Source organism: Chinchilla lanigera, unplaced genomic scaffold (assembly GCF_000276665.1).
Source record: "Chinchilla lanigera isolate Chin_1 unplaced genomic scaffold, ChiLan1.0 scaffold00003, whole genome shotgun sequence".
In the NCBI taxonomy this organism is placed as follows: Eukaryota; Metazoa; Chordata; class Mammalia; order Rodentia; family Chinchillidae; genus Chinchilla; species Chinchilla lanigera.
Window position 1 is genome coordinate 28,158,961 of NW_004955404.1, and position 13,886 is coordinate 28,172,846.

The 13,886-nt window shown below is 33.2% G+C and overlaps 1 protein-coding gene across 4 annotated transcripts in view; it reads left to right on the top strand.

Moving 5' to 3' along the window:
• Rbm26 (RNA binding motif protein 26) overlaps positions 1 to 13,886 on the top strand; it is a gene marked incomplete in the record, with an annotated part of 82,870 nt that overhangs the window by 42,952 nt on the left and 26,032 nt on the right. For 3 of the 4 annotated variants that reach the window (XM_013516366.1, XM_013516361.1, XM_013516363.1), the window contains 5 exon segments: positions 478 to 637; positions 3,273 to 3,437; positions 4,464 to 4,595; positions 5,643 to 5,714; positions 13,704 to 13,829. In XM_013516366.1, coding sequence (XP_013371820.1) covers positions 478 to 637; positions 3,273 to 3,437; positions 4,464 to 4,595; positions 5,643 to 5,714; positions 13,704 to 13,829 — 655 coding nt within the window. 4 annotated transcript variants of the gene reach the window in all.

A 13,886-nucleotide genomic window follows, 5' to 3' on the forward strand; every position in this document is an offset into this window, starting at 1 on the left:
CAGTTGTATAATGTGTACTTCCAACACTTCTTTTTTTGTGTCTTTAAGCTGGAAAGAGGCTAAGGGGGTCATTTTTTGTATAAAAATTAAATTTGAAATTTTATCAAAATTTAAAAGAGGATACATTTCAATAAGCTAGCTTATTCTGACATGGAAAAAAGGTTTTATGTTTAAATTGTCTGATTGAGTATACTAAGACCTTTACCGCTAAAAATGTTAAATAACCCAAGTGTGGAAAGTACCAAAGCATATGGCAGAGTCCTTCTTAAGTATTTCCATGAAAGATGCTAACACTGCTAATTTGGGAATTTATTTGGAAGAAAATACAACTTTCCTTTATCAACTAGTACTTTTTAGTTTGGAGGCAAAAATTGGACTTAATTGAATATTTACCTTACATGTAAAACTTTATTCCACTGTACTGGTGTAAGGGTCAGGATTTATGAATGTGCTGATCAACTTGATATTTGCTTACAGACCAAATTTTAATAGGACAAACAGCCCAGGCTTCCAGAAGAAAGTTCAGTTTGGAAATGAAAATACTAAACTTGAACTGAGAAAAGTTCCTCCAGAATTAAATAATATCAGCAAACTTAATGAGCATTTTAGTCGATTTGGAACACTGGTTAATTTACAGGTAAGTGCCATAAAATGGTTCCATTGTCCTTGGTTAATTTAATGTAATATTAAAATTGCTTTTTATAAAGACATGTAGAAAATTTGTTAATACTCTATAAAGTTAGGAAATTAGACATTGTCTTTCTGTTACTATAGTGAAATACCTGAGACGGGTCGCTTAATAAAGAAAAGGAGGTATATTTAGCTTACATTTTGGGGGCTGAAAGTCCATAATCAGGTGGTACCATTCTTTTGGCTTCTGATGAAAGTCTAATAGTGGTTGGTGTCACAACAGTGGGAGTGCCTGTGGGCGTTGGGGGAAGAGTATGTACATCTCAAAACAACCAAAAAGCAATTGAGTGGTTGAGTTTACTCTGGTGAGAGCTGAAGTATCCAAGAAAATTACGTGGTCCCTTAATTCCTTCTAACTGCACCCCTCCCCCAAGGCAGAAGAACTTCCCACAAGACCTTACCTATTAAAGGTATGTACTATCTCCAAAAACATTGCCACAGTTAACAGCTAAGCCTCAGACACATGCCTCTTTGTGGAAAACGCTCCAAGTATATCCAAACCATAGCAGACATAAAATGAAACTTTGTCCTTTAGAAAAATTTGTTTTTCTTTTAATTTCAGAGGCAAGACTTTTTTGATTGATCATAATGGTATACAATTTTTACCTAATAGAGCTTGTCATAAAATTACAGGAAAGTTAAATAATCATGCCGGCAATGCCTAATGTTATAGTAGTTTTCAGTTCATTAATTTCTTAAGATCATTTCAACAGAATACTTCAGTCAGATTTATTTTTGCAATTTTTGTGGTTGGATGAATTTGGGGGCCCAATTACTGATGGAGTCCAAATACTGATGGAGTCCAAATACCATGTAATCAGTAATTATTTTAAATATTTGTTTTTTACAAAACCATTTTTCATGGTAAAAGGTAATACAGTTTGTATATGACTTCTCTTAAAATAAGACATTGGATTAGCAGAATTGTAAGGTTTGTTTTGTGGGTAAGTATGTGTTTTTAGTATTATTTAATTTTCATTATATATTAAAAGTGTTAAATAATACATTGGGTTTTATCTTCTAGTTTGCACTTTTAACTAAAATAGTTAATATTTTATAATCCAAAAAAAAGAAATTTTAGAGAGAAAGCTCAATTTAAGTTGCTATTTTATAAACTTTTTATTACTTTTAAAAATACACTTATAAAAGTAATGGAAGTGAGAAAGGCTTGTTTGAGGTAGGGAAATAGAGATGTATAAACAATTTAAGGGAAATGTTTCCTTTTTGAATTTCTATGTTTGTCACCTTCCCTTTATCTGTATAAAATTGAGTTATTACAGTTTACTGTGTTCTGCTCTAGATCTTTGTATATATTAGTCTGTCTCTACGTAAACTTTTGGAAGCATTGGTAGTACGGGTATTATCCTGTAGTTATTTACTTAATTTTGCATATCTTTTAATATCTTTATGGCAATTCAGTTTACCATATTTGTATCTAGACATAACAAAAAGTTCCCAGTTGCTGATAAAATTAACTATATAGTTGCTGATAAAATTAACTATACTGGTAATATAAATCTAAAAATATAAATAAGAAAAAAATACTTCAAACCTGAGGCAAAACATAGTATCTCCCTTTGTCTCTCTTTGTTCATTTATGCATCTTCTCTTCATTGGTTCTTTTGCTGCATCTGCATACTATTGCATTATTTATAAAAATTTTTCAAAATCAGGTAAAATTAAATCCTTAAGCTTCACATTAATTAAACATATTTAAAACTGATGCTTTTAAATTCTAAAAAAAGTATAATTATTAAAATGCTATCTAAAATCATTCTTAAAGTTACAATTAATATTTATTGAATACTATTTTCTGAGTGAATTATTTCTTAGAGTAACACTAAGGAATAGGTACTGTTACTCTTCCCACATATAGCAGAGATAATGAGACACAGAAAGGTTAATGGCTTGTTCATGTGGAAGTCAGTCAAGGTTTGAGCCAAGCAATTTGATTTTTGTATTGCTGCACACTGTGGTTTATAAATCACACTTCGGTAAACATTGATATTACTGAAACAGTCGAAAATTTGGAGTGCTTTTTTTGACTTTTTAAACATCAGAATTAATTATTCCCTGAATCTTGGTTCCTTAGGTGTCAGATGTGATTGATGTTATTGTTAGGTAAGGTTTTTTTCCTCAGAGTTTTCTTGTGCTGTTTGAAAATTACAAATTTGGGCTATTGTACAGATGATCTCTATGTAATTTTGAGCTCAAGATCACCTCTTCCAAAGATGTGTACTCTGTTCTTTACATTGTATCTATCGATTTTGGCCATTGACTATAGGAATTATTTCTGATATCCAGCATTAAAATCAAAGATGTAAAAAGAGAAACATTTTGGATGCTGTGTACAACATTTATGCAATTAGCACTCTGCTGTTAAATGGAAGAGGCTTTTTTCACACTATGAAAATCTTTGGTTACTATTTTTCCTGGAGGAAAAGTACTGGTGATACTCTAGATACAAGGAAACATGAAAATAGTCTCTTAGTTGGAAGGACCAGGATTTCATAACTTGAGGAATTTTACTGCATAAAGCAACAAATTCCTTTAGAAATTCACTGTTACATTTTAAATGTTAGGTTGCCTATAATGGTGATCCTGAAGGTGCCCTTATTCAATTTGCAACATATGAAGAAGCAAAGAAAGCAATATCAAGTACAGAAGCAGTATTAAACAACCGCTTCATTAAGGTTTATTGGCACAGAGAAGGGAGCACACAGCAGTTACAAACCACTTCCCCAAAGGTAAGAGAGACAACTGTTTAAGAGCAAAGGCAGGGGCTGGGGATTTAGCTCAGCGGCAAAGCGCCTGCCTGGCAAGCGCAAGGTCGTGAGTTCGGTTCCCGGTACCGGAGAAAAACCAAAACCAAAAAAAAAAAAAAAAAAAAAAAAGAGCAAAGGCATTGGAATCATGGGGATATGAATTCATTTTCTAGGGCCAGGGGTATAGCTCAGTGGCATAGCACCTGTCTGGCAAGTGCAAGGTCCTGAGTTTGATTCCCAGTACAAAAAAAACAAATGAATTCATATTCTAGCTTTCCTGTGGTTAACTCTGTAGACTTGAGAAAGTTACTTTACCTCTCCAGTGTGTTCTCTCTTTTAAGAGTGATGTTAATCTGTAATTTGGGGAATTAAAAGATGATATATATGTAGTAAAGTATATAAAACAGTCCCTGGCAGATGAGACACACTCAGTAAATATAGCTGTGTATATTCTCTCTATATATTTGTCGTTTTTTGAGACAGGGTCTCGCTGTACAGTTCAGGCTGGCCTTGAGCTCATTTTGTAGCATAGACTGGCCTTGAACTTGCAACGATCCTCCTGCCTCAGCATCCCAAGTGCTGGGATTACAGGTGTGCACCACCACACCTAACTTACTCTATAAATTTAAACTATTGGTTCGTCTTGGGAATTCTTATTCCTTCTCCTGTCTTTCTTTTCTCCCCCTCCTCTATTAGTAAATACATCGGTGTTATACTGTGTAATGTTTGCTTGCATAGAGAGGTATGTTATAGCAGTTTGTTTTTCAGTTATTAAACAACAATGGAAGATAAATTGCATTTCCCCTAATACTTTGTAACTTATATTTCTTGCAAAGAAAACGTGTGTGTGTGTGAGAGAGTGTGTGAAAAAAGTTGAAAAATACTTGGGTTTTGATTATGAGCTATGTTTAAAATTTTTCTGTGTATGAACAGCTTAGTACAAACTATCAAAAGTTATTTTTATGCTCCCCAACTAATCAGATTGTTAAATTTTTTTCTTGTTCTGAGGTAATGCAGCCTTTAGTCCAGCAGCCCATTTTGCCTGTTGTGAAGCAGTCTGTCAAAGAGCGGTTGGGTCCAGTACCTTCAAGTACTGTTGAACCGGCAGAAGCCCAGAGTGCTAGCTCAGACCTTCCTCAGGTAAATAGAAGGTCCTTGCCTGTCACATACTAGGTCCTCATATAATTAATTTCACTTGATGATTTGAATTACAGTTCAGTGTTTACATTTTTCACAGAAATTAAGATCTTTATGTAAATGAACCCCACCTGTAAATTATTTACCATAACATTATTTACCATAACATTTAGGATTTCTCTTACAGTACTTGAATTCTTCCATTTAGTTAATACTGTATAAGAAAGATTTCTTCTCTATGGAGAGGATACATTTCTTCAAAACCGCTGGAAGAGTGGTTTAGTACACTAGCTCTTTACTTTTCCCATCTTCTTTTTACTTAATTAGAATTCTGTTGTGCAGTAGACTAAACTGAAAGTTTTTGAGACAAGAGGGCTTAAAATATTAGATTAAGCATGCTCCTGTGATACTGTTTCAAGATTTAGGCAGCTTGCCTTGCATCACTTACTCCTGGGATTCTCTCCTCCATATGTCATTTCTTCCCACTTTGTCCCACACCTGAGTAGCAGTTTCTTGTTTCTGTACCTTCAGTCTTCAAAACTTAGCTTTGCTTTTATTCCATATGTTGCAGGATTTGCTATATAAAATAGTCAGGATATAGTTTTTTACTTAGTTAATTGATGCCACTTATTAGCTAAGTATATAGTACACTTAATGTTAAACTTGAGAAACAGACATCTTAATTACTCAAATCTAATTTAAAATGTACAGATTTTTTTTTTATTAATACAGAATTCTAAAAATTTATGATTCTAGTATCAGTGGAAGGAACTTCAGCAGTTACCTGGTTCAGTCCTCTTGTTTTACATTATAATTTTTCATGATTGAATAATACTGCATACTGTTTATTGCGTACTATTTACTTTTGTTTCTGCATACACATTCCCTTCCTCCCTTCCTTTCCCTCCTTTAAAAATGCCCACATTTTTGTGACTAGTATCAGTATACTCATAGAATTGGTATATACTAGTAAAATCAGAATGTTCAGAATCCCAACAGATTTATATATGTTTGGGGAAACACTGAATATGTCCATTTTAATTTTTTTAGAATGTAACTAAGTTATCTGTGAAGGACAGGTTGGGTTTTGTATCAAAGCCATCTGTTTCAGCAACTGAAAAGGTAAGAATAGCATGATGTGTTTGTCTTGGCTTTGTAAATGTTTTCAGGTGGCATCTTAATTTTTAATTTTTTCATAGTTCAAACTCCTGCTTCTTAATAGTGTCTGTATTTCCTATACCTACCTTTTTGCTTTCTTACTGCTGAAAAAGAAAAATGCTAGCCTACCGTTATTTACTTTTTGCATCAGCATTTTAATATTTGCTTATTTCTGTGTGCTTCATTCTTTTGGTTTTTCCCATTTTTTTTTTTTTTGAGATACTGTACATTTTAATTTGAAAGCTGGCAGCTTAATAGCAAGAGCCATAAACTAGGAATTTGATCTGACTTTGAGCCCTGACTCTTCACATACTAACTGCATGATGTTGGACAGTGCTTTTAACCTTTCTCAGTCTTTTTCTCATTGGTAAAATGGTGACGGTAATATCTGTCTTGCTCATGTGGTTTTGTGAAAATATTTTATAAATGGGAAGGGATGATATAAATGTAAGGTTTTTATTACCAACAGCTGTTGAATGGATCCTGATATTTCATTATTTCTTTTTTTAAGATGAAGGGATAAATGCAAATTTTGTTAAAACCATTATGGATCTATCTTCTGTGTAAATGTGGGGTTTTTTGTTTGTTTCAGTATGTATGAGTGCTCTGATGTTTAGTTTCCTTTGAGGTGTGTGATATTGTGTTGCCACAGATATTAGAATTAGATAACCTATGGCCCAAATAGACTTAAAGCTCAAATGGTTTTATGGAGTGTTCTATACATTATGAGTTGCTCAGCCAGATTAGAATCTTTGTCTCTTATTTCTAGTCCATGACTCTTGCTATTCTGAACATCACAAAGGAGATTGACACTGAAGGTAAACAAAACAATCTGTGAGATAGGTGATATGCTATCATCTCTTGTTCTTGAGTATACTATTTCCCTTAGTTCGTTAAACTTTGGTGGTTCTAGAAATTCTAATCTGAGTTTCATTCTGTACATCAGACCTTTTTCTTGGGCATCTCAGTGTTTTTTTGAGGCATAACATGCCTAAAATAATTACTTCGCATATAAATCTTTCTAGCGTCCAGCTTTGGAAGTGATACCATCATTTTCTAAGATGAATAATCTACAAGCCTCAAGATCTGTTCTCTACTTCTTTTTCTCTGGTGCCTTCAATTTTCTGGCTTCCAGGAGCAGTGTCTTATCTGGCATCTTGGAATTCCCTACCTCTGTTTACATTGTAACCATCTTACAACTGGACATATTTTAATGTTAGCTCATTAGAGAAACTTTGAATTTCTCAAGTAAATTATTTTGCATGACTCACAGCTTATTGATGTACCTCAATTATTGATTGTGGTTCTTTTAAACTTTTGTTCTGGTTTTCTTTCTGCCCTCGGGAGCATTTTTCTACTTTCTCTCCCTTGCCCTTTCCTGTCCTTTTTCTTTTTTTGGTGGTAATTTTCTTCAAGTGCCTGCCTAACTAAATTCTAGGCATTCTTTAAAGATTAAAGATCTCAGTAAAGTTGGCCATGAAGCCACCACATTTTTTCCATGTAATGTCCCTCTTTTCAGAATTTTTGCATGACTTAGTTTATGCTACTAAGCAGTATCAAATATTTACTTTGATTAGATTTATCCTCCTTGATTATAAGGAACTCAGGAATTTTAAAGAAATACTAAGATCTGGTATACTGAGTGTACCACTGACCAATTTTGGAGACATGTGAATACTATCTAGTTATTTTTAAGGTTTGTTTACATACAGATTTCAAATTGAAGTCTGTGCTACTTACAGCTTTTACAAAATTTTCATAGCGTGTTTAGATACTGCTTTTATTGTTAGGGTCTTTTATCTAGCTTTAGAATCAAATGAGTACAGAATTTATAAGGTGTACTAATACGTATTGTACTAATATAATAGCCACTAACTGAATTTATGAAAGTCAATAATAACATCAGGCTAATGATGGGGAAAATTACTTGGTAAAGATCTCTTTAGGAAAATAGTTATTTACATAAGAATGTGACTTAGTCATCTTAGTGAATCTGTTTAGCACTTTGCGTTTGTTTATTGGTTGTTTGTGTTCCCCTACCCTATAGAGAGTTTTAATGCAGAGTCCTTAGAGACAAACATCCAAACAATTTCTAGAAAACTGTTCCTCATCATCATTTAAAATTTTTTTTCTAAATTGAAATGGGAAAGCTCAAAGCTAGTATCTGTAGAATATCCTCTGTTACTATTAAAGCAAATAATCATATAAATGAAACCTTTTATATCCTTTCCTTTAAATAATACCCAGGAAACTCTTTTGTGATTATTCTTTAAGATTCCATTTTTGTGAGTTTAGGAGAAAGAAAAATTAAAATCTAGTTGATGCTGTTAAGAGATTCTAGTAGGTATTAAATAGACTTACTTAAATAGATTTAATTGTTGAAATGTTTTTAGCTTAGGCTCCAGAGATTTATGAAGCATAAGAGTGGTAAGTGTATAAACCATCTATTTAGACAGACTGTTCAAATTATCTTGCTATGGGGCTGGGGATTTAGCTCAGCGGCAAAAGCGCCTGCCTGGCAAGCGCAAGGTCGTGAGTTCGGTTCCCAGTACCAGAAAAAAACCAAAAAAAAAAAAAAAAAAAAAAAAAAAAAATTATCTTGCTAAAGCCTTTCTACATTTTATGCCGGTAAATGGGATAATCAATTGCATATTTAAATCCTTAGCCCTATCAATGTTAGGTACCCGTAATACAGGATACTATTGTTTTTAGTAGTATATTTTTACAATCTAAAAATACCTGTTAGTCTCATGGTAATATGCTATTAATTTTTGTACCACAACCTTTGAAAGGAAATTATGTGATATAATTGGAGAAACATTGCATGTAAACATTATAGAAACTTTCGTGGTTTAACAGCTGCTGTTGTAATGATGCTGAATGTCTTACAGTGAGTCTCCTTAGTTATAAAATGGAGTTCTTCTAATAACCCTTTTATTTTTAAATTTGGACTTTTTGTGTAATTTTACTATTTAAAATACAAAGATTAGGGAAATTTTATGTTACTGGCTACTTTTGGTTTTTTAAATGCATTGTCCTCAGGATTATTACCTAGATTATTTTTTATTATAGGAAAATGTAACATTTAAAAGTACTTGCTGAGCTTTCTGGGAATTCTAAGGTGTAGTAAAAGTTTATTATTGACTGTACACACTTTCTCTTTGATATTTGTTAAAATATTTCTAAGACCATTAATCCCTTTGTTGTTTTAATCTACTCTGATAAATATAAAATCTAAAAATGTTAAATAAACGGAAGCAGAGTAGAGTATAGATACCAGAGGCTGGAGGTCTGGAAACTGAAGATATGCTAGTCAAAACAGATAAAACTAGTTAGGTAAGAGGAATAATAAGTTTAAAAGATAAGTACAGCACCATTACTACAGTTAATAACAATATATTGTATTCTTAAAAATTGTCCAGTAGGTTATAAAATTCTCACCACAAAAAATTGTGTGAGCCAGTGCAAATATTACCCCAGTTTAACTATTTAACAAGGTATGTTTTTCAAAAAATATGGTGTACAGGATAACTATATACAATTTTTGTCAGTTAAAAACCTTTTTAAAGTTTCAACAATATAGTTAAGTAAGCAGACTTAGAATATATATTCTCAAAAGAAAAGTTCCCAGTTAGGCACACTTAATAAATGAACATCCGTATGAAATAGAATATCATAACAGAATGAACATCTGTATGAAATAGAATATTGTAACGGAACATTTATTGAGTAGATGATTATCTAATATAAAAACTTACTGTGCAATATATTAATATACTTTCTATACGTCACTCCTATACTTTTTATTAAAACAAGGGGTTTTTTGCTTAAAAAATGTGTTTAGAGCTGCTTACTATGTGGCTATTAAGCATCGTGACTGCGTTTCTTTTGCAATAAATTCCAGTGTGGACATTAGTTATTAGAAAAATGACACTTGGATTACATAATTTGCAGTAACCTTTTGTAGTAAATTTTTATAAATTCTTATACATGAGAAAAAGCTGTTTTTCTCTTTGATTACAAGTGCTTTTAGTAGTTGTGGCTAGTAATATTTTGTTTAAGAAATAAAATACAGAGGTATTAATGCATTATATCCTCTGTCTCACCAGGGTATTGACTTTTGTCTTGGAATATTGAAGGCAGAAGTGATGCACATGATGATTTTCAACTTTTAAGTTTAGAATAATTTGAAGCTTATGTCTGACAAGGATACAATAAGAGAGGAAAATTATAGCACAGTGTTTCTCATGAACACAGAAACAAATAACTTAAATAAATTATTACCAAATGTCCAGTGGTACATAAAATACATACTACCTCATGGCCTGACAAGACTTATTCCCCAAATTTATACTTGACTGAACGTTAGAAAATCAGTTTAATTAACTTATTAACAGAATAAAAGAGGAAACTCCCCCATGATTTTCTCAATAGAAAAAGCATTTGATAAAATTCATTACATTATAAAATAGGAGTTAAAATGCCTAAGAATTTGTGCCAGCAAACACACACACACACACAGACACACCCCTAGGGCAAACACTATATTCAGTGGTGCAGTACTGAATGAATGCTTTCTCCTCCAGGTTTAGAAGCAAGACAAGGATGTCCACTGTCATGACGTTTTCAGTATTGTACTGGAAGGTCTAACCAGTTCAATAAAACAAGAAAAAGAAATAAGCCATATAAAGATTAGAAAGGAGGAAACAAAACAGTTTACTCACTGATGATATGATTATGTATGAAGATTATCCAAAAATAATTCACAGATAGTTTGGATTAATAGTAAATACAGAGGTCATTGGAAATAAAGTCAATATGTAAAAATTACAGCACATGCAGACTTAGTTACTTTTGTTGCTGAGACAAAATACCCAACACCCAAAGTTGAAGGAGGAAAGGTTTATTTGGACTCACAGTTTATAGAGGTTTCAGTCTATAATCAGTTTGCTCGAAGGCAGGGTGACTTGGCAAAGGGGCATCATAGAGGAGTAACAGTTCATGGCAGACAGAAGACAGCCAAAGCAGGCAACAACCAGCAACCCTCTCCCTTACTTTTAGGGCAGGTAGCACTTACACCCAGGGGAGTGTACCCTTAATCCTGTCCAGAACTATGCCAAACCAATCAGGGGACTAATTTAGTAATCACATCCTTAATCCCAACATCACATGCCCTAGATCCAGCCACTTCTGAAAAAGCCCCATTTATGACCACATGAGGCTTCGCGGGGACATCTGGACACAAGCCGTAACACCAAAACCCATTCACAAAATACAGAAGGTGTGGTTATTTGGAAACACCACTGCCTAAGCTTTGACTGTGCTTAGGAATTATAGCATCTTGTTTTCTTTTGGATTGTTACTTCCCGCTATTGATTTTATTTCTCATTAATTTTTGTCATTTGGAAGGACACATATCTGTTCTTATCTAAACTCTTAACCATCTGAACTTTTTTTTTATTGCTAGATGTTTGCAATAAATGAAATTCATTGAGGGGATTGGTATATAGTCTAAACTTGGAAAAAAAAAATTTAAATTGTGAATAGTATTTGTAATCATAGAGTTCATTATTTCCAATCATAGTTTTACATTTTAACATCTTCAAATTTGGGTTGCATGTTACAGTTTTTGGTATTTATGCTTATATCATAATGGTAGGCTCCTTTTTTCTTTTTTTTTTTTTTAATGTATGGGACTATAAAAGGAGAATATATCTTGAGTTCTTGAAGCTCAGGCTCAATGAAATACATTATTGGGTCGATGTCCTGTTTTTACAGAAGTTATTGGATGGTGCTTCTAGGGATAAAGGAGTTTTATTCTTGTCGAATAATTTTATTCCCTTTGAAGGAGCACTTCTTAGTCTGATGAGAGATTTTAAGAATATTTCATAAAGGCACAATCCCTATTTAGTGAATTTAGAGAAATGCTATGTTAAATCCAATATAACTTTCTTTGCTTCTGGGTTTCTCACTGTTTTTACTGTGATAGTATACATTTGACATTGGAAAATAAGGTTATGACATTTACTGTTTCTAACATACTTGAGTATGCAGTACAAATCTTTTTTGATTACAACTTCCAACCTGTTGTGGAATCTTCATGAAGAAAACTGTACTCTCAGACTTTTTTTCAGCATACAATACTGTTTTTCCTTTTATAAAGTTACTGCTTCTACTTTATGTAATCCAGTTTGGCATTTTGTGTTGTGGTAAGGTAGTGTGACAGATACTTTTCTTCAGAATTACAGAGAATGGTCACTGAAGTTAGACTGCAAACTAAATATGTTTGTATCTTAATGTAGCCATTTCATAATTCCTGTTGGTATCTGAATACTAGCTTTTATCATTGATGAAAATCAGACTTTAGGTACATGACAGCTATTGTTAAGAGCCTTTATTATTAAACATCAGTTGTACTGTATGGAACAACTATGATTACAGTATCTAGAGGCTAAGTTACAGTGATGGAGAACCTTTTAGAGCTTTTACTAGGCAGCTGCAGCATGCCTGCCATAGGGTCTCCACTACCTGTCACTAAGTTGCCTAGTTAGAGTAGTGATGAGTTGCCTAAACTTTGTGTTCTTTAATCTAATTTTCATGATAAAAGATTGGAAAGTGGTCTCCAGATTGCTACTTCTCTCTGATACGCCCACATGTTAACATATTAATTGTTAGAAATAGAGCCCTTTTTTTCTCACTGATAGTCTTCCGTTAATTTTAGAAGTATTGTTTTCCTCTAGAAAATTACATTGTTCATACACATGGGTTCATGTTTAGATTTTACAGCATTCATAAATTTCCTTGAAAAGATCCCTGGGCTTTTTTTTAAGAACCATTAACCCCTCGCCCCATGGAATTTAAAACTGTTGCATTGATTGAGACAGGGTCTTGCTGTGTAGTTCAGGCTGGCCTTGAGTTCACTATGTAGCCCAGGCTGCCCTTGAAGAGATTTTCCTACCTCAGCCTCCCAAGTGCTGGGATTAAAGGCATGTGCCACCACTCTTAGTTCATTTTACTTTTTCAAGAAAATAGAAAGCAGCCTATAAATACTTTTTTTAAAAAATTAACCCTGTTGTAGGAATGATTGTCCATTCTAACCTATAATCATTTGAGTTTAGTTTACTGACACACTGTTTATATATTTATTATATATCCTGGCACTGTTCTAGACTGAAGATATAGCAATGAACCAAGTGAAAAAATAATCCCTACTCTCAAAGAGAGAATTTTGGGGTTTGTAAAGATACTAGACACCATGAGATTGAACCTCCTCATTTTACCAGTGGGCCATCCTGCAGCCTAAAATGGTACTTGATCTTGCCTGTGGTCTTAAAGTTGTTTGGTTAGCAAGACTTAGGTACTAAAAGCACAAGGAGAAATGGTCTTGTTTCAAGACCTTTGCAGTATGGACAGGGAGGACATATAAATTAATACATCATTAAATCATCTTTACTAAATAGGTAGTAGTAGCTAAAAATAGCTAATAGAGTTTTTACCTAAAGAATCTGTATAGAGAAACGAAGTGATCATGGCTTTGTGGTCTTGATTGTGTTAAGGCTGAAACCTCAGTACATTTAAGAGAGTAAGATCAAGTATGGAACATAGCAAGGGAAGGGAGAATGAGTGCACTTATTTCATAACTGCATATTTTGAGTGATCATGTTAAATTGAAGGGCAGCATCCAGCTTCTTCTGTGCCATGCTTTTTGTGAAGCTTTTGCTTTACTCACTAATAATAACTATTTCTATAAATATTTGCCAATTGGAATTTTTTTATTTTGGGCTTATTACTCTTCTGTATTCTTTCTTTCATATTACCAAGTATAGTTTAATTATTGTAAGTACATAGTTCATTTTGTTTATTGTGCAAATTATGAGGTTTTCTGTGGACAGTGGGACTTAGAAATTATGAATAGTTGATAAATTTTTTAAGGTACTAAATTTGTATTGGTAGGTGTTGTCTACATCTACTGGCCTAACAAAGACGGTGTATAATCCAGCTGCTTTGAAGGCTGCACAAAAAACCTTACTTGTTTCCACTTCTGCGGTTGATAATAATGAAGCACAGAAAAAAAAACAGGTAAGTTCAGCTATTGTGATGCACAGACAAAAATTGCATGTGGGTAAACGTGTGTGT